The sequence below is a fragment of the Phalacrocorax carbo genome, chromosome 3, assembly GCF_963921805.1.
Source record: "Phalacrocorax carbo chromosome 3, bPhaCar2.1, whole genome shotgun sequence".
In the NCBI taxonomy this organism is placed as follows: domain Eukaryota; kingdom Metazoa; phylum Chordata; class Aves; order Suliformes; family Phalacrocoracidae; genus Phalacrocorax; species Phalacrocorax carbo.
Window position 1 is genome coordinate 33831700 of NC_087515.1, and position 21829 is coordinate 33853528.

The window sequence follows — 21829 nt, forward strand, 5'->3', positions numbered from 1 at the left end:
TTAATAGATGCAGTATATAAATAGTTGGGACAAAGAGAACAAACTGAATTTATTCATGACCCAAACCCCAATTTTCTATAAGGCATACAGTATTTCCTCTGCTATGACTGTTCACCTCAGTCATTAACTGTAACTCTGAAGGCTTCACAAACACATTTTTAAAATCTCTCATGCCGGTAACACTGCATCTTCAGAGTATTTCAGGTTAATTGTGTTATACCTTGCATCTATTGATACTATCTGTCAATCATACCATACTTTTTCAGGTAACATGTTACTACATCTTTTAAAATAGTTCCTCATGCTTTCCCATCACAGAATTAACCTTATTGGTTTACATTTTCCCCATAGTAATTTTTCCTAAAAACATTAAAGAGAACGAAATAAAAATATCTACCATAAAATGTGCTGAGTTGAATTTCTTTTTATTTCTGTATGTTTACTATATTCTAGGTAGGATTGTCACTCTTCTTTCGCTGGAATTACAGGGTGTTTTTCCCCAGCTTCCCCCAGAAGATGGTTAGGACAACATTCAAAATGCTGCTACACCTGCCTTATTCCTTATTTTAAACCTTAGGATGTTATAAGAACCATCTTCACCACTTCACCTACTTCAGCAGATCCATATCTGTAACTGAGCTTAATTAGTAATTCCCCACCCTGCTTGAGATAACAGAAGTAAGCCCAGTTCAACTTAAATAGTTAGTGTACCATAGGCTGTGTGTCTTTTCTGGAATGCCAAAGCTGTAAGATCTGAAATGCTCTGCTGGCCTTATCCCCCATGAAACTTCTTGTTCTCAATTTCAAAATCAGCCCCAAACATACAAACAGGACACTGGTTTTGTGCTCGCAAACTACTTTGATTTTTAGAAGAAATGACAAACAAGGAAGACACAGAAGCTGCTGACTCTTTCAATCAGGCATTCAAAATGTTACATTTTTTTAATTTAAAAGCTTTCATTTTAACAATGAAAAATGAAAACATGGCATAATTGATGCCTAAAACCATTTTTAAAAATGGTTGAAGTCTATTGATGGAAATCTATCCTTGTCTTCATTTTTAGAGCATTTACTACTTGTGCCACACAGGAGAATGCCAGTTTCCTATGCTACCAGCATTGCCAGAAAGAGCAATTTAACAGGATTTCTTAGCCCTTTAAGTAATACTTTTGTCTAACTTCACTTTGTTTCTCACCATAGAAAAGCTGGAAGCTCAAGGCAGCAACAGCACAGTGCCTGTGGAAGACAATGACACACAGGCACACATATATATATGTATACATTTTTCTGCCCAATGACTTGGGAGAAGAGGGTGGGAAGAGAAGAGGTAGGAACAGGATTTACTGACAGAATTACCTAAGGGCTTTAGAAGTCAATGAAAAAGCCAAGCACAGAATTGCACACGGTGATTGACTGAACACTCTGTGAATAAGCTGCCGCCTTTTTCCATTTGGCATGGAGATGGATGTAGACCATGCCAAGAAAAGGGGGAAAAATAGGAGGATTATAGTAATTCTCAGAGCTATCTGTCCTTCTTTTATCTGTCAACAGGAGAAGGAAGTGGCAGTAGACTTTTAGGCATGATATCTGTTTCCTTTTTAACTAGATCTCCCAGGAGAGACTGCACAGGAGACCACTTCCATAACAGAAGTCAAGTGATTGCTATGAAAACTAATTGCTGCAGCTTTGGATGACTAAATCATATTAACATCCTCTTCTTGAAGCACAGGGATGCACATGTATCATACACACAACCAGTCCTGTTTTATCTAGGCTGCTATAGTACAGGTGGAGTTTTATAATAATCTGTCTTGGAATTTAAAATACTTGCACTGGAACTGTTAAACATCTGGTAGGAACGCAGATTACACATTTGTTTTTTTAATATTTCTCATATTAACAATGATTATTTGGGGAGGTTAAATGATTACTTTAAATAAATGTGTTCCTAACCTAACACTAAAGCTGTGATTCAGATGATCAAGTAGCAATTTTCCAAATCAGAATTTGTTATGAGCTTGATTTCATTATTAGGTTTACATCATCTTTAAGTAAACAAAATAATAAGGAGGGCAAGCACACACTGAAGTACCATAATCAAACTTATAATTTCCTCTTCCATTTCTAGAATGAAGAAGGTTAAGAGCAAGCTACCTCATAGCTCTGTTCTGAAACATCCCAAACAAGCACCCCTCCTCCCCCCAACATGCTAGTGAGGACTAGGATATAAAATTTTTAAACTCAAAGCAATTGTTCCAAACTTTCTATGCCACCAGTCTCCTGAAAATACACTTAAAACTTATCCTTACATATCTGTCCCAAATTTTGTCACTGGGGAGGATCTGAGTGGTTAATGACCTCCTGGGTAAATTGAAAGCTCAATAACAAAAGAACCAGTTCTATCATACTGTAAATCTCAATCCCAGCATAATTAAATCACAGATATATCCTTGTTATAATGTTATATTTGTTATAATACAGGTAAGTTATCCATGCACAGTGCATCTCAATGTACACAGGAATTTATTGCTCATGCATATTCATTATACAAACAGGTAAGTGGGTGCATGCAAAAAAATTAGACTCTTCCCTCCTTCCAGTTTTCCCTCCTTCCACTATTCACAGCTTTTTTATGTTTCTGGTTATTTAGTAGATAAGACATTCTTAGTGGCATCTCAACATCGGTGCAAGAAGGAAGTTTTGAATGACACAACCTTCCTACTAGTTTTATTACGGCTAGTTTAATGTAGCAGCTGCCAATATTGAAAAACTTCGATCCAATAAACCCTTTTTCAGACATTACTTATACATAGGCTTCTCCATTTCTCTGTTCTTCTTCATTTTTATAATGGTGATGTTTCACAATATCTTGCTGAGCTAAAACAGATCTTAGGTTAAATTCTTAGAAGTGCCTACTGTTCCACTGACTTTAAGAGGATATATGTTCTTCGGTACCACGAGTACTTTTGAAAATACTGCCTTTCAACTTCCTTTTGAATACTACCCTTATTTGAAACAGATTCCAGGAAATTATATCCCAGCAGTTTTCCAAGCTTTAACTAACATTGACAACCCTTTAAAAAATCCTTGCTTGACGCCATAGGATTTCAAGTCAGTCCCTCAGTGCCTCCACTCTAGAGAAAGACTACACTGAAGAGCTCTCAGAAGGTCAGACCTTGTTCCAATGAAATTTCTGCATAGTTATCATGGATTTTGCTCTGAAGCAGAGCAGGCTTCATGGAGGTTCCCAAAGTCTCTGGCAAAGACAATAGGAGGAGGCCAGGATCACTTCACAAAGCAAGATGATAAAAGGCATTTTGCTGCTTCACAGAAATTTCAGAAGACCAGTAATGTATAATCTATTATTTTCCCAATTCCTATTAAGCTGGAAGGGTTTCTGACCACAGAAATCTTTCAATTATTCTTTTGGTTTTGCCATCCATTGCTGTAGCATGGGTATAAGCAAGTTACTGGGGGAAAACATAAAACCTAAACACTTATAAGCAAGCAATAATTTTTGATCTCCAACTCATAATTAATGAACCCAAGTTTGTTTTAAAATGAAAAAATCAAGGTTAGATGGAAGATTGCATGAATATTATGGTTTTGATAGACTTCAGGTATAATAAAACAACAAGAAAAACATTCCTTAATATGCTAATGAAAAGACAACACCGTAAGAAGGTGGTAACACTGTTGACCCCCATGGGTGGATCTGGTCTTAGATTGCAAAGAAACGGGCAAATGATGACTAGGCATCTGATGTTAGATGCGGCTTTGAAAAGTGGATTTTTAAATGCTATTCAGCAACACAATACTTGCCTTGAAAAATGTAGGCTCTCAGTTTTTCTGGCACCTGGGAGAAGTTGCTTTGTTCACATTTTTAAATTAAGATCGTACAATACCAGCCAGCCATTTTGACCATGTGTTTCAATGTAAGAGAAGGGCATAGACAACCTCTGAATTTTATTTAAGGCCTTCTTTCATTGTTTATCTACTTAAGCCAGTAAGTAAAAAAAAAAAAAAAAAATCACCTTGGTCCATAATGCAACAGTGCCTTTACAGAAATTTAAGGAGCCTGGGAAGACTGAATACCATAATTCCCTCTAATTTTGAAAATTATGACTGCTGAATGTTTTGTGAGGGTAAAAGTGTAATTGGCTATAGATCAATAAGTAATTTCATTCAAAAGGAACTCTTCTGTTCCTGAAAGTAGAGAGATTCTTAAATCAAAATCAAACTAATACATTAACAAAGTTGAGACTAATATAAACAACAAAATTTTATACTGCCCTAGTTATGTTTATCTCAACTGATCATTTATTTATGTTGCCATAAAAATCCAGATGCTTTCAATTTTGATTGCTAGTTATTTGCTTTAAGGCAGCTGAAATTACTTTTTTACACTTCCTAGCTTGACAATCTTGCTTTCTGCTTAAGATTTATCATCACAAAGTAATGGTGAAATCAGAGGATAAATTCTAGTATTAACGATAAGTGCAGTCAATTGTGATACACTGTAATTCCCCCAGCAGATTCCAGATTAAATCTTCCAGGATTAACATATCTTCCTCTGACATTGCTAAATCCAGTTTTATGTAATTAGATTGTAGTAAACTGCTATATCTGTACAGGTATCATGGTATGATTTTTAATTGAAAAGCCATACAAAGTAGCACTGTATAAAGTAAAAGGCATTTGAGAACGTCTGAGAGCCTGTACAGTATTGTATGCCATAAACCATTATCATTTAGTTCAATATTGACCCTAAAAGGTTAATTAACAAACGGATGTATTTACATTAGAATAAAATAAATTTTAAAAACCACAATGATAAGAAGAAATTCCATGCATTTGTTAATAATACTTACGATATGCAGCTCTAAATAATCTCCGAGCCCAGTAGAACTGTCCACTCGTACCAACACAGCTTCTTTTTGAACAGTACTAAACCCTATTGCCAGTCTGTCCGCACGAGTGCTTGGCCGATCATTAGGAGGCCATGTGTAAGTGATTTGTCCACCACCTTTGCTAAAGATGTATGTTGTTCCCGCTGTAAAACAGAAATAAAGATAATCAGCTCACTTGCACCAATACAAACCCCCATGGAAATCATATGCTCTACAAAAATCAAGATGTTCTCATATAGCAAATGGATTCATAGAAAAAAACTACTATATTTCAACATGAAGGGGTCTTTATCACTGAAAATTTTGCAGCACACTAAATATTAGTGCTTTTTATACAGTGCAATCAACACAGAATATAACATAATTGCATATGCAGCGACTTAAAATACCATAGCTCTGATTCAGAAATGCATATCTATTCAAGACAGTTCTTAAGCATATGCTTGAAGAACATGTTTCTGTGATGTGCAGAACAGGGATGAGTTGAACTAAATGCTTTCCCAAACTCGGCCTGTGTGGAGAAGAAATCAAGTAATTCCAGCTACCTCATGACTGACAAAAAAATGCAGCTCCTTATTTACACAATGAACATGATATGTACTATATGATATGTCATCGTGCCCAGCGAAGCAAGATGTTAACAAATACATTCAGATATGACTTTTATGGATCTGAGGTTTATCAGCTTGTGACAGATGGGGATAACAAATGGAAACATACTTTACTTGTCATGTCAGGACAAAAAGATGCCAGTCTACCATCTAAGTAAGCAATGGTTTATTTGCATAAAGCTCAATGTATAACTTCTAAGAATGGAAATCTTTGCGCATTGTATCCTGTGTGCACTTAGAAAATCTATAATCCATTTTAAACTAGTGTGGTAATTTAAAACTATTTAGCACTCAGGTGCTTGACTTCATCACCAACATATTTCATCTGAACTAAAATAACAGCATATCCAGACATTTTCCATTTAAAACTTGTATCCTAACAACAGCATATAGAAGGCAAATTGTGCATGTACTCGATCTTTCATTTGTTAAGTCACTACAAGCTGTCTACTTCTTTTCTCTGAAGTTAGGTCAAAGCTTAGGCAGACATGTCAATACATTGTAAATACAGGTGTCCAGTTTTACTAGCTGTTCTAAGCTGGCTCATTGTGTGGCTACACTCAATTTTACCAAATATAATTCAGTTTATTCCACTCAATACTCTCACTACATACTTCCCATGTCCACGTAAGGAGATAGCACATCATAACATAATTTTAATTTTCTTACTTTTTTTCAAGATTGACCAAAAATGCTGTCAGCATACAAAAGGATCTAAAATCCCTTGAACTTTTAGACTTTAAAGCCAAAACAAGAAGAGCTGTATAGTTACACCACTAATTCAACTTCCAGAAGTCTCAAAATCTTAGTCTACTTCCTTTACGAAATTACATACCTACTCATTCGTTTGTTCCAGTGCGATCAATTTGTAATATTTTGTGCACAGTGCATAGCACTTAAAAAACTGTAAAGCTCATTTTATATCAACACACTTGCAGGATTGCACTGTGCTTCAAATATATCTCTTGGCTTTTCTCTTGATGGCAAAATACCAACCTGCATGTGTTTTAGGAAAACTTGTCTACTTTCTTTAGCAAAGACAAACACAATAACAGACCTGGTATCTAAGGTTTCACTTACACTCCAAGTGAAATCAGAGTTTATCGTCATTGTAAAGAGTTGTTCAAGAGCAGTGAAGATAGGGACTGTGCCTTACAAAAGCTTGGTAATGGGCATGGGCAAATGGTGTCTAGTTTAGGAATGTGTGTGACAAAAACCTAATCTCCTGCTCTCCCACCCTTGCTTTCCTCATATATGGTGCTGCCAACTGCACAATTATCTGTTGCATACTATTCAGTAACGATAGTTGAATCTCCAGTTCCAGTACACCCTAAAACAAAGATACATGAGACAGGTAATATCACTCTTCACGGTCCCCAGGTTCTCTTCTTTGCTGATAGTATTGACTTCAAATCTTGAGCTAATTGAGGAGTGACAGAATTTGGACCTTCATACGGTGTATGTCATATTGGTCTCTGTAGTGAAAGGATTTACTCTGTGTTGATGAAAAACTGAGGGCTTGATCCAAAGCTCATTAAAAACAATGACAGCCTTTCTGTTGACTTCATAAAATATTGTGTCAGGTCATGAATGAGGTTCTTATAAGTAACAAAAATGAGAAGGTTAAGAAAAAACAACTCCCTACACCTCAATGTCGCAGATGAAACTGTTAGAATAGTAAATAAGATTTAAGTGGGAGAGCGTAATTCTCCTTTTCTTGGTTGTAAGAGATCTAGTTACCCAATACAGAAGACAAAGAAAAAGCCTGCCTGGTGATGTTGGAGTCATACTGAATACAATGACCCAGAAGTAAGTCTCCAGGTCTGAACAATGAAAGACTCTGTTTTTCTTATTCAGAGTGAATCTTTGTCACAGTTTTTTGCTAAATACTGTCCTTCAAACAAACCAATGAAGAGCAATTCGTTCCATACTGCTGCCGCATTGAAGTCAAGGTCAATGTCAGTAGGGCTGGATAAAACTAGCTGTAAATCTTAAACTATGTAGAATCCACATCAAAGTTAAAAACTTATCTTTTATCCATGATAACACGTGGCTTATGGTTTTTTATAGCAAAGCTTTCTCTTCTTTGTAACTGTCCATTTTGTAGCTCTTCGAACTAATGGCGAGCCTGCTAACAGGCTAATTAGTCCATGCTTATGAATACAGATCTGCCTCTCTCTAAGCTGTACAGGGAGTCACGTTCTTTGAATTTTCTGTATTAATTGTGAAAAAAATGGGTCGGAAGTCATTTGAGAATAGGTCCTCTAGTGTTTATATTTCAGGAAAGACAAATATAATAATGTAAAATTTATTACTCTGGGATTGATCTCAGCTTATAGTCCAACCTCCCATTAACTATTAAAAGCTAGCAGTTGTTCGAAACCACCCTGCTTCCTATCAGTTTTGGCTACATTAAGAAACAACAGAGGAAGCCTAACTCACTTGCTCCATAAAGGCTTTTATGATCTCTGACAAACCTTCTAACGTCTCTGCCATTCTTTCAGAACATTGTCACTAAACCCCAGTCATCTTCATTCTCTCTTTTAGCTTATGGCATTGGGTTGTTTGGGGTTTGTCATCTCAAAAGAATTGAAGGCAGCAGAATTAGAATGTCAAGAATAGCAATGCCATCAGCACAGTACTTATAAGTAGGCAAGTTTGTAACATGCCAGTTATATCTCTCAGCCACAGAATTTACTGCGTAATTCTTTATGCGCCCATGCATCTACACAATGTTTAGGAAGAATGTCCATACAGCTCTTTGAAATTCTCAACCATGAAAGCATGGTTCCTATTGTAACAAACTGCCAGTGGTCAAGACACAGTAATGTTTTTTAATGGCCTGGGTCTCTGAAGTCCTGCTTGCTCGCAAAATTCATCTTTATGAAATAGTGCATTCATTTCAGCACAGCCTGGCAGCAACTCAAGGACATCTGCTTACCTGTACAGTATTAGGCAGACAAATATTTTGTTTAGCACCCATTTACTGAATCTATTACTGTGTACAACTGCAAAGCTTTTCAATATTTATTGCTCTGAAGTCACATCTGATGCAGTTTAATAGTTTGCTCAAATCAACAACAAATCAACAGCTTTCTACCTTCCTTATGTTCATCCCAATTTTGTGTTTAAGGTATATTGCACTGAAGGGTAATATACATAATTCCCTTTTTCCCATATAATGTTAGTAACTTAATGTTTATTTTCAACATTCACATCAGGTCTCAGATTCTGATTTAAGTGAAAGCGATGCTTTGATTGAGCTCTGGACCCCAATGAACTATGATTCAATCACAGTTTATAGCTGGAAAACTAAAGAGTGAAACCTGTAAACTTCAATAATGAAAATTATTAGCTGCCCTTTCATTAACAGTAAAGCAATTTTTAACTATTATAAAAATATGAAGGGTAAGCATTGCTGGTTATAATGAGAAATTACCCAAGAATGTAATTTTATTTCTTCTGTATGTTATCAGTAATTTACTTCGTTCTGGACTAGAATGTGAACTCTCTTATTCCCACTGGTAAGTAATTACTTGCATTGATAAACCTGCTGAATCCAGTAAGACTATTTGTGCAGGCTGCTATTAATTACCAAGAGTGAAGAACTTAGAACATCTATATTATCTACATATATAAAAATTTGCACAAGTATCTATATGGTGGCATTAATCACACTTGCTGTGTTCAGGGGAGCATATAAATCTCCACTAATACTTCTTTTTATATTTTCATCTATGTATTTTCATCCTGCCCAACTGAAGTTCCGGAAAAGTACACAAAATTTCTGTACATAGATTTGTACAGATTTTCCAAGGTAAGTAAAGAAAGGAATGCTTCAAGTCTGAAACATGGTATGCCAGGGGGAGGGAGGGTGGTGTTTCAAAATAATCAGTTTGGTAGATTAAAAAACAACTCTTCCATATGTTTCTTCTTGGACTGTAATATGTTATTAATTACTTACACAGAACAGAGGATATATGCCACAGGGCAGAGGTGAGGAGGCGATGGTCCTTAGGGTTAACCATGGGAATGAGATTGGAAAGGCTGCTGGAAGAAGTATTTCAAACTAAAGATCAGATTCAACTGAACACTTCCTGAAGGCATCCTGGTCCACCCTCTCCCGCTAGTCCGAGCAGGAGCCTGAATATGGATTGTAACTGCTTTACTGCAACAATGATATCAGGCTTCTCTAAGCACAGTCTCTTTAACAGCAGAAGAGGTGTGTTGGATGGAGAAGGAGAAGATTTTCAAATGGATCATTGCCTGTAGCTCTCCAAAAATCTTGAGCCATAGGGGTAAGGGTGGAGAAATGTCTCATTTTCTAGCCAGGTTCCTCTCAGACTCATAGATAATAGGGTCTAGGAGTATATTTATGACGTTCCTTTGACAACACTGCTTGGCAAACCTTAAAGGGTCATAGTCTTCCTGGAATTTGAACACCGTTCAAAGCAATTTCTAGTTAGATCCTTAAACCAATCTGACTACTTGCTCTAACTATGACTGTTACTAGCAGTCTTATCATGCCAGTATATTTATCAACTGTAAGATCACAAATCGCATAGCATAATTCCTTAGTAATGCCATTACCTCATTCACTGATCTTCCATTCTACCAGAGTAACTATAAGACTCACTGACCAAACCAGCATTGACAAAGACCGTTGCTGGGTTTTGTTATTAATACCTTCATTAATTATATCATCTTGCCGTTTCGGGTATAATGCCAATGAAAATAAAGAGAACAGAAAATTTCTGTCTGCCTACTGTCAGCCTTCTGCAGCACCCACATTTCACTATGCTACAGCTAAAGTCTAAAATTAAATTTTTCTGTAAAAGGAACTGAAGCCACATTACATTTACAGTGGCTGCTGCTAGCTGAATCTCCAAACTTCCAACACTATCTATGATACTACTGGCATCTGTAGTCTCCGCATAGGTTAATACTCTGCTGGTTGTAATCTAGAACTGGATCCTGTTTCATAGCACAAGACATGTCTTAAAAGTTATGGTCAAGAATTTAGTTTAATCCAGACAATAACTAGATGAATATGGCCTCAACCAGCTCAATCATCAGCTGAACCATTCATTAAAATGAGCCAACAAAGCAGTATCCCCAGTATATAAAAGATGCTGAAACAGAAGAGCCTTCAGCTCGCCGATGCCGTCTGCTGCCTCTTCCAGTTTATCTATCAACCAGTCGATGCCAGTATTAAACAGGTAGAGATAGGACACAGCCTTCTATACTCCTTGATAAACAGAAACCACGCTATTAATTCAAACACAACTTTACATTGTATTATAGGAGTTCTCCTCCCAAGCCACAAGAGAGACCCTGGTTTGCTTTGTCAGAGCTTACAAGGCTTTTCATGACACTATATCCAAGTTTTCACGGAGATCTATAAAACAGTGCTGTGCATAGTTTATTATATTCAGCTATCCCCAAGAGCTGTCTCCAGGTAAAGGTCTAGGCGATAATAGAACAACACAGTCTCAAGTCAAGCTGAGCATCCTGGCCTTTGCAATGACATTTACTGCAGATTCAAGGCAGTAATACAGAAGCAAAGTTTTTTCTTCAGACCACAAGAGTTGCTACAGGTAGCTTAATCAGCTCAGCACCACGTTCCGCCTCCAAACACACACACATGCATGTGCACAAAACAAGAACCAAGTAAAACAAAACAGAAAACCAGAAACCACGCCTTTCTTAGTCCTTGTTTCCTCCAGTCTTTGCAACAGTATTTGTACAGTACCATGACCTGGTAAATGCTTTGTAGGTGGCCCAATAGCATTCTCACTTGTCTAAAGTGGTCCCTAGGGTCTTCTCATAATTTGACTTTCTGGAAACAGGCTCTTGACAAAAAGGAGTGCTCGGTCTGACACCGGTCACTGGCTCCACTGACAAATGTGCATCTCCACCTCTGGCTTCAGCCACTTGGACTGAAGCATGATTTGATTCCAGTTAATTCTGTGTATTTGCTGAGAACTCAGTCGAACACTTCTCCATGAACTAGGTCACATCATATCTCTCCCAGTAATGGACGAGATAAATACTTTTTCCATGTGGAGATACTGCCAAATTTATTTAAGACCCTTTAAATGTTAAAGGTACTATACAAATACAAACCCTCCTTGTTTCTGTCTTTTTGCTTTACATCTCATCGTTTATATTTTACACTGCATGCCATAATAAAGTGGGGGAAAAAAACCTCCATTCCAACTCCAATTGCTCTTGCAATTTTAATTCGCTGGTTTCAAATGTGAACATATCCACTGTCTTTGCTCATCCTCCAATAACTTTTCAATCTAATAGTCAAGTTTAGCTGAATTTGAGAGAGGGGTAGGCAGAAATGTCAAACAAAATTTTCTCTTAGCAGTTTAATGAAAATCAATGACTGTGTAAAAGAGAAATAAGTAGAGCTCAAGACCTACACTTTTTGATTGGCAATAGCCTGTAAGGCACTTGGTAGTTGTATATTGGTGGCCCAGTTAATACACTCAGTGTGCTACACTAACCAGATAATGGTGCCACACATCTGAAGTGTCATCAGGAGCTCTGGGGGGGAAAAATCAAACAGAACCTATTGGATTCTTTCAATAAGAGAGAGTAGGATTTGGGAAACAAGGCACCATTCCATAAAAAATCAGGATTCATTATTTTTGCTGCTTTTGGAACAAAATGTTCATATTTCAAGCCAAAATATACTTATCTATAAAGAGAATATCTAGCTTATTGATTTTAATAGGGTCACTAAGGGACAAACAACTAAAACTTGTGAGTAATGATGGCTCAACAGATATGTATGCCTGTAAAGGACAACTCTTATGCAGCTTAGCATCAGTATTACAAGTTAGCACCATTCTTACCATCATAAATGACATAGATGATTAAGATAAAAGTTTCACAGAATTTAAAGGATTTTCCAACTAGAGTGATTCTGATATCTTTACTCAAATCAAGTAGCATCTTACATCTCGAATGATCCCATTGATTTAGATTAGATCACTTAACTGGCATAAAGTATTACTTGGTTTGAGTAGGCACATCAAACTAAGAGCTTCAATTGTGTTTAAAATGAATGTAATTTTGAGAAGGACCTTAGCCAAGCAAGAACTAGCTGAAAGGACTCCTAAGAGAATGTAGAAACTAGAGTACCTGTTCATCTGACTTATTAAAAAAATGTGAGTTGATTTACTGAATGTCAATAGGCTTGATAGTATTTAGGCACTGCTTCTGTAAAATTATTTTGATTATATTTGAAATGTCCACAGAAAAATGTTCTGGAGTTTGTTGATCTCATTAGCATGTTCATTTATAAAAAAACAATTATTTGTTTTATGAAAGGATACAGTCTTTCTAATGCAAATCTGGCACAGACTGGTAAAAGAAAATTATTATTCATCTCCAGAATCTCTCAGTTTAAAAATTTTACTGGCTGCCTATTACTTATCCTTTTTCCAGTATGGATGGCTGTTCAAAATGAATTTAGAAAATTTCTGTATGAAATGTAAGGCAAGTAATTCCCTATTATTGCCTTGCACCTTCATGTAATGTAGATGGTTAGAAAATCAGGTATTTCTGAAATCCAAGCCTGCTTTTAATGTCATACTGCAGTCAACATAAAATGTTTTAATCCATTTTAACTTTATTAAAGGTAACAAAGATACAATGTGTCTGCTTCTGAAAGCTTGCCAAAAAGTCAGGTGGGAATTAAAACTCAAAATTCTATAAATAAGGGAAGTTTTTATTCCTTCTACAACTTTGTCAACATGGAGTTAAAGATACATTTCTTGAACAGTGTCTAGAGAAGTGGAAATTGTGTTGTTGGGAAACAAATATGAGAAGGCAATGGGATGAGAAATCTTTCCAGACAAACAGAATGTAAGGGCATTATCAGACTGAAATTAGTAAACTCAAGTACTCTTGAAGACAATAGGACTGTTCTGGTCCCCACACTCCTTACATTAGGAAATGTCATGACCCTATACTTCAATTTAAATACTGTTACATTAAGTTCTATTAAAATAAATGGACTTCACATGCACTGATTTGCTACTTATGGCTTACTAGTTTGCCAAAGTACAAAATGAATGCAGTTAAGGGGCTGGTTAGGTGAACGGATTTGTAACAGGATGCAGAAACTAGGACATTAGCTCAAATACTACGCAGGTTGATAGAGACCAAATGTTGTTACCATCTGTTGGTGGCCTATGTGAAATCATTCAGTGATTGCAGACCAGGGACCTTACAAACTCAATAGATACCTGGCAAAAGTTAGAAATTCTGTAAGCCAAGTAACTTGAGTTGTTAGAGTTTCCAAGCTTGCTGACTCAACTGGGAGACCTCTAAGTTGAAGACAAACTGCTTATGCACCAGGATCTGAACATCTCCTACCAAAGTAGCTCTGCACAGATGTGCATATAGGCCAAAAAAACAGTAGAAGAAAATCCAAACTTAAATTTCCTCTCTATAGGCCCATCAAAAGGCAATGTACTTTTCAAGGAAATAATATAATTTTTTAAAAACTCATTATTTCATGCAGACCAGAGTGCCTGAAGTTATGTTTTTATTCAAGTATCCTGATTCTCAGAAGTGTTACAGCATTTCTGGAAACCTTTAAAAATCAAACCCCTATTCTTTAAATAAAGACACAAATATATTAAATAGCTAGCCTTAAGTTATTTTATTATGTTAAAATGGACAGGACGGCGGCTGCAAATGTCTAGCATGCTTCTAGGCTGAAGTCTTCGTTTCTTATTGGCTTCCTTACTAATACAATACTCCAGCTATCCTATCTTGCATTAACTTAGTTATTTTTAAGTGACATTTATATTATCTTCCTTGCTAAACTGTGTATCTCATAATTTACTCTTGAGATCCTGAAATACTTACAGAGCTCTCAAAAGTAGTAAAAACTTGTCTTAGAAGAAATGTATAACATGCTGAAAGTAAGAGCACTGCTGACTGCACGCCTGTTAAATTCACTGAAACATGATACAAGCACAACAATGATGTCAGATGCTGGCCTAAGATAATATGCTACTATTACTTGCAGCAGAAAGATGGTACTGGCAACACTGCAACTCACAGAGTTTGCTGAAAATAGCAATTTGCATTATGGACAACGTACAATGAAGTTTGTTATTGTTTGTAAAGGTAGTCAAGATAAGAAGTTCTGTGGGATACGTGCTCTCCTACTAATTACTCAATTACTAATAGTTAACATACAAAATATGATTGTGGTAGCATTTCTGAACATTTTAAAGTAGACATACATGGGCTATAGCTGAAGAAAAACAGAAGAGCATAGTTTCTTAGAGATGTTACATCTTGAAATGCAAAAATAGCAACCATTCTTCTCCTAACAAAAATGAAAGATATTAAATCTTTGGAAAAACAGAGAGCTTAAGCCTCCCTGAAGCACATGGATCCACCACTGAAGCAGCTGTTCAGTTGCTAGATGCGTCTCAAAGGCAGATCTGGCAAAGGAAAGGACTAATGAACAGGCTACATATTAACTGCAGTCTTGTAGCATTGTATTGTCTTGCTAACTCCAAGCATGAGCAAGCCCCAAAATTAATGACATTTAATTTCATTTGATGCACAGAGTGTATAACTGGTTTTTAAAATCCTCAAATTTTAAAACCAAAGCTAGTCTTCATTGTTATTACATGTACTCAAACCTCAGAAAAGTATCAGGTAAAAGAGGAATATGATGTGAAAATATCTGGTTGGCTGGCTCAAGGGAAGCCCAACAATAAGAACCAGCAAGCAGCTACAAATGATACTCTGTCTGGAAAGATTTCCCAGTCGTTTTCCCAAGGATAGATTTTGGAACATCAATGTTTACTTATGTTATCAAATTTGCACATGAAACAAAGAGTGTTTAACAGGGGTACAGAGATCCAGTTGTATTGGAATCTTTAAGGTTATTAGACCATTATAATAACAGCTAACAGGCCAGCCAGGTTGGGCCAATTTATTTCCTTCCTACTTCTTTCTGTTCTACTACATAATAGATTTCCAATTGTGGTCTGGCACAAAAATGCTACATGCCTTGTCATTATGATAATTGCTATCATTCTTCTTTGGAAAGTCCTTATGCTGTTGTTTGTAAGCAACAATTCACTGCCAGCTTCAGAGGATAAAGAGCTGCAGTGAAAAATACGCATCTTATGGTTTTCACTGTTTTACATAGTCAAGTAATTAGGGAGCATGGTTTAACCATTGGATTCCACAACAGTGTTTGGAAAGAACCTGACAAAACATTTTTGGGGTGTAAGCTGTTCATTCGTCTCAACAGGGACTCACTCAAGTGTCAACGCTGACACTTCATTATGCCAGTACTATTAGCTATGACTTAGTTCACCTGTGTATGCAAGAAAGGTGAGCAGTTAATCACCCTCTGAAGACTGACCCAGACTAATTGAAGCAGTGATTTTATGTAGACCCTTCACTTCCAAAAGTCTGGCTGTATGAAATTGTGATTGTTTTTGTTTTTCTGAAGTGAAGATCAGTCTTCAACTATTTGGGAAGCCTTACTTTGATACAGCACTTTCTAGTAACGTACACAAAGATGTTAAAAACCCTTCAAAATGATAAGTAATACCAATGCATGTAAAAAAATTATTCTGTGCAGAAATGTGCTCAGAGAGAACCTATTTTTCAATAAGCATTCATCTAAGTTTGCTAAAATAAACCCAAACAGGACATTCCCCAAGAAAAGAAGGGAAAACCAATTACTCAAATACACTAAAAACCAGTCTTGCGGACTCAGCTAAGGCATACTAACTTAGAATTTTTGAGGACTCCTGCACTACAATATTTCTTTCAGACTCACATAAAGCATTTCTAGAAATGTTTCTCCATCTCACACAAAGAGTAAATCAATTGAAGACACCCAAATATTAAAGAAGTGATTATATGCTATTTGACTTGAAATTTGTTAAATTAAATTTTACAAGTCATAAGGGAAAGAAGGCTCTATGTCTGTCTTATAAATGTTCATCTAATGAACATCAATCAGAAATTAAGATTCATTATTTAAATCTAGAAGGTTTTGTTCATATCCTGTTTAGTTCTCAAAGGACACTACATACTCCTTGCTCACACTCAATAAGATGGTTATTCAATGAGAGGCTGGCTTTGTGATGATTTTGCTAGCATTTGTAACAACAATGTAACCGAAACACTGCAGTTGAACAAGAGAGTAGTATTTTTGGAATACCCCGCTGTTCTAAAGTGCATTGTGAATATTAACATATTCCAGTAAATTAGTTTGCACTCATTATCATAAGCAATTACTTACTGTTTAGATGCTGTTGATATTAAATTGGCAAGCAATTTGCAAGAATTAATACATAGCATAAAAAGCTTTTCAACACTCTAACAGTATGAAAAGACAAATGTTTCTAGTAACACAGTCCATTATATACAGATGTCTCTCTGTATATAAAATTCCATGTATCTCTTCCTATCTGATATCTCTTCTTCAGCAGCAATTGGATAACTACCTGAGGCTCTGTGACAAACTCTTTATATACTTTGTTTTGATGCTGTGGAGTAAATCATAAATACCTCAGGACAAATGCGACGGTAACATCTCATTCACACTGAAAGAGAAACTGTTTTCATGCTCATCTTTTAAAATAATAGTTTAAAATATATATCAATGTGAAGTTCAATCCTTTGCTCTCAAAGCTATTACTTGTTCCTGGTATAACACTGTCAGATGGCAAGGGTAAATCAACATCCTTGTCCTCAAGATACAGGTAGGAACAGAACAAGGTATGGACAACCTGGCCTGCTTTCAGCAATAACAACCACCTGAGCCTACTTCTCTTCAGTCCAAGCAAGCAGTAATCCCAAATAAAATAACTAAAGTCACCTCAAAATAAAAACCCAAGTGAGAAGAGAACTGGGCCTCCTTTTCTGAAGGACACTTGGTGAGTGTTACAGAGACATTCCTAACAGGGAGTTCTGCTTAGCCACAGAAAAGTTGCAGATCATGTAGCGTGAGCCAAAGATAACCCAAAGAGCTTTGTGGGGAGTCTAAAACAATGGGAACAATTTCCTTTGTTACATAGTTTGTATCTTGGCCCAAGTTTCAAGTGAATTAGGTCCCTGCTGAGAAACACAACATGTCTTTTTGGTTTATATGACACCATTCCTCATGTTGCTCTGTGCAAGAGTAGTAGAAGCATCCCAGACCATGTCCATAGAAGTCAAATGCAGGGATTTGGAATAGGTTCTTGCTTCCCTTGAGCCAGTCTGCAAAGCTGAGGAGCAATGAACAAGCACGCAACAGTCCTATCTGCCAGCAAGTCCCTCAAAGTTGGCCCTTTGGATACAGGATGGACATGCTCTGAGTGAGCACGAAGACCTCAGTATGCCTAAGTGGAATTTCAGACCCATGCTTCAGTTATTAATAAAGTCACAGATCCTGATCTGGTGGGATGAAGCATCTATTTAAATTGCAACCCGCTGGTTGAGGGTATGACTGTAAACTACTTGCATGGGTATTGTGCCTACATACCTGTTTATACAAAACTGCCTTTAATGCGACCATGAACCTTAATGTAGACCTTGGGAATCCAGTATCCCATAAACAAACCACAGTAGTTTAAAGTAATTCCCAGAATACATTTCTAAAAATATAACTGGTGATCTCAGGTCTCAATCTTTCAGGCTACATTTCAGTCTGGATCCAATAGCTATAATCATCTTATCTCACAAAATACACAAGGCTGTAACAGAAACACTAATCCACCCATAACTCTAGGAGTGCATCGGTCCCTGTCTGCCATGCTTGATTATGCAAGCTTCTATTACACATTACTGGACTGAAAATTTCTTTGGTAAAAGTAGGCATAATTTTTTTAAAATCATTTAATTGGTTCTTAAATGTATTTTACCCTATTCATAGCTGAAGCACCTTCTGCACCTTTCTTGTTACTACCTTTAAAGACATATATTTCTAATATTTTTTTTTTAAATCAAACTTTCCAATTAGCCTTGTGAAGTTAAACTGCATGACTTTTGGAGCTAAAAAATGGTGAGTGCTTCTTTCTCTGAAACAAAGTAATGAAGTTCTCATCTGATTAGCAAACCCAATTTTTTATTCTTATTGACCTTGAATAGAAAAAACATTCAGCAACTGCAGTGAGAGTCCTTCAAATAAAGCGACTCTGTATTTACCCTTTCATCAATCCTTCACCCTCTCCTTCTTCTAATCCTAATCTGCAAGAGTTCTGACAAATTATTTGGTTTCTAACAATATGGCAGAAACCACAAGCAGCTCTCAGAGCCACAGGCCATGTCTCCAAACAATTCTCCCTCTTCTGCTTGGGGAAAAAAATACATAACTTCACAGCTGATGTTCAATATCAGTGTCCTTAAGCTACTAACTCCTTGTACAGTAAAACAGAAGGAATGGAAGCTTCAAGTTACCTTTTGATAAATAAAAGATGGTGTATAACAGCATACAATGGAAAAAAATAAATCACAAATCCTGAAAGAGCAATTTCTACATTTTCTGGAGAAATCCAGACTCATCTACATCCAGAATTTTCACTGTACATAAAATTTAGCCATAAGATTCTTAAACTAGAACTATAATGAAAAATAAAAACACAAAACTATTTCCTTAAACATCAACTGCTGTTAACTCCTATTAAACCCCACTGATGTTTGTAGACCCTACTTGATTTATTCATATCTGCATTAAACAGAATCTTAGCAGTGATGAAAAACGTCATGTATTTCATGAACAGGAATCCTCCCCTAAAGTCTTATAATTTTACAGTATCAAAAACTGAGGGGATCTAAACTTTCAGTAAGAAAAAGTAGATTTTTAGAATTAACAACTGAAATTAAAATTTGTATATGTGACCCCAAAATACCCTAAAGGTTCCTTAGAAAATGAGGAATTCCTAATTATTGTTTAAACCACTGCAAATAAGGAGGCATTTCTATGTTCTATAGCAGTTTGCTTTTCAACATCTCACAAACACAAACAATTGTCCTCACTGTTTCCAATACGGAAATAACAGTACAATTCTGTGCCACTGCACAAGATGACACTGGCTACTGGTGCTTTTTAACCTTCTTGTGTGACCTGACTCCCTGAAAACCGACATAAGAGCAGTTCCATGCACAGATCAGGTGTAGGTTTAAGGGAAAGCAGAGGGTGTGCACACACCATGAATAAAGGAGAGGATACAAAAAAAAAACTTTGCAATAGAATCACACTGCTCTCTTCAACAGTAACATCACCAGAACTGAATCCAACACTTGCAAGAGTCACAAGAAGATACAAGATTTAATCTCACTCCTGAGACAGGATAACCAAGGAAGAAAATGTGACAATGAAATTCAAGTTACTCTGTGAACCTCTTTATGCTTACACAAACACTCAGTTCAACTTAAAAAGATGTTGGACCTAAAGAACCAGTCTTGCTCTAAATGTTGTGCTGGTGGGTGGAAAAGTCTACTTTTGTAACATGTTAGCTCAATCTGATAAACCTGACATAATTGTAAAGCACAACCAAGTCACAAGCAAATCCTCTGCAAGCATGTCAAACAAGCCTGGATCCTTCAAAGCCCAGACTTCGTCATCCCAAGTATATTGTTACCCAATGTTATCCCAAGTATATTATTACCTCTTGTGGATGTTTCATCTGCTCAAGGGATTCAACTCATTGTATGCGACAAAAATGATAAAGAAAGAGTGAAGATCACAAAACTGCAGATAAACAGAATCTGAGGTACCGTGGTAATGCAAACACAACTGATTGTCAGCTTTTACAAAACACCACCTAATTAGAGCGGTTATCAAAAAGAAGGTCATGTTAAATGGTACTAAGCACACCCTGTACTTACACTGATATTCATGTTAATGTTAATCAAAGTAATTCCTGTTTTAAAAGGGATGATTACTTAGTACCATTATCAGTCTCAACCTCAATATATTATGCTGTCGCTAATATGCAGAAACCTCAACTTCAGAAAAAGATTCATTATCTCAAGTGCTGAGTCAGTATGAGCTTTGTATCTCAGAGAAAATACAGTTTCTGCACAGAAAAAAAACCATACCATTTGAGCAAGACACTGTGCCCCTAAGTCTTCCCTCAAGTCTAGGCAGTGACCTGGATCCTACATCAATAACTCAATTTATTAATTCTGGGCAGCATGTAGTAAATTGCTATGTAGCAATTTGTGCTGATGGAGAAGAGCTATTGAAGAACTTCCTTCTCCTCTAAAGAAGACACTTTAGCTGTCACATCGTGTGTAACAATCAATGGTTCCCCTTGCTTCTTTCAGTTGCTTTCTAAGTTGGCAGTCTTAAGAGAGCATTTTCAAAAGAAGCCAAATTGGTATGTTTTCCTCGTGTTCTTCTATGCAACGTTTTGTATGGGAATAAAGTGCCATTTCATCTGAAAAGATAGTCTGAACTATTATAGTTTGGGATTTTTTTTTTTTGCCTCAATGTATTTCATTTATTTATTTACACTCAAGACAGATAATAAAAGAACAAGCAGCCTGACCTTTGAACAACTGTCAGAAAGACCAACTCTGCAACTACAACAACCAGCATGACCTTCTTCACTACATTCAGCAGCTAACAATCACACACAATAAGAGAGAAAAAAGCAACCTGGCCTGTGTAGAAAACTGGACTTGGTCAGGTAATACAGCCTGTTCTCAAAGCACCTGAAGACATACGCTTCGTGAACCCTTTCAGACCATCTGGGCCCCACCAGCTGAATTTCAGAACTGTTCACAGTGATGCCCTGCCAGCACCCCCTCCCAGTCTTGCCAGAAGACATTTAAAAACATCTCTGTAGCTCTATCTCTGTCACCTCAGGCTTGATATAGTGTATCATCTGTCTTTCTGTGGGCACCAGAAAAACCATATTACTTGCTCCTCCACAATCCATATCCAATTTGCAGAGCTGGGTGTGCACAGAGCTGGTAGGAAGGATTTTGAGGGTATGGTTCCATGCACGGAGACCTCATACTCTGCAGTTTTTACCCAACACACCACTGGAAAGCAGGGTAACTTGTTCACAACAGCACACTTGCTGCAGCAAGAAGGCTGCCTCATTATATGCCAAAGTTTTGTTTCCAGTAGGTTTCATACGCTCCACGTAGAGCAACCAGTCCAAGGTCAAGTTCACCAAAAGCATATATTGCAGCAGTAATGTACGTGCTGGAAAGTAAAAGCTAACTAGATATAAATGAAGAGAAAAGCTATCATGACTACTGTAAATTCCCTATCAATAATCCTACACTCCAAGCAAAATACAA

At 36.7% G+C, this 21829-nt stretch overlaps 1 protein-coding gene across 27 annotated transcripts in view; it reads right to left on the bottom strand.

Annotated features, from left to right (window-relative positions):
* The window catches only part of NRXN1 (neurexin 1), a 726568-nt gene that overhangs the window by 215402 nt on the left and 489337 nt on the right, over positions 1–21829 (bottom strand). For all 27 annotated transcript variants that reach the window (XM_064446453.1, XM_064446475.1, XM_064446474.1 and 24 more), the window contains one exon: positions 4872–5053. In XM_064446453.1, coding sequence (XP_064302523.1) covers positions 4872–5053 — 182 coding nt within the window. The remainder of the gene's footprint in view (positions 1–4871; positions 5054–21829) is intronic.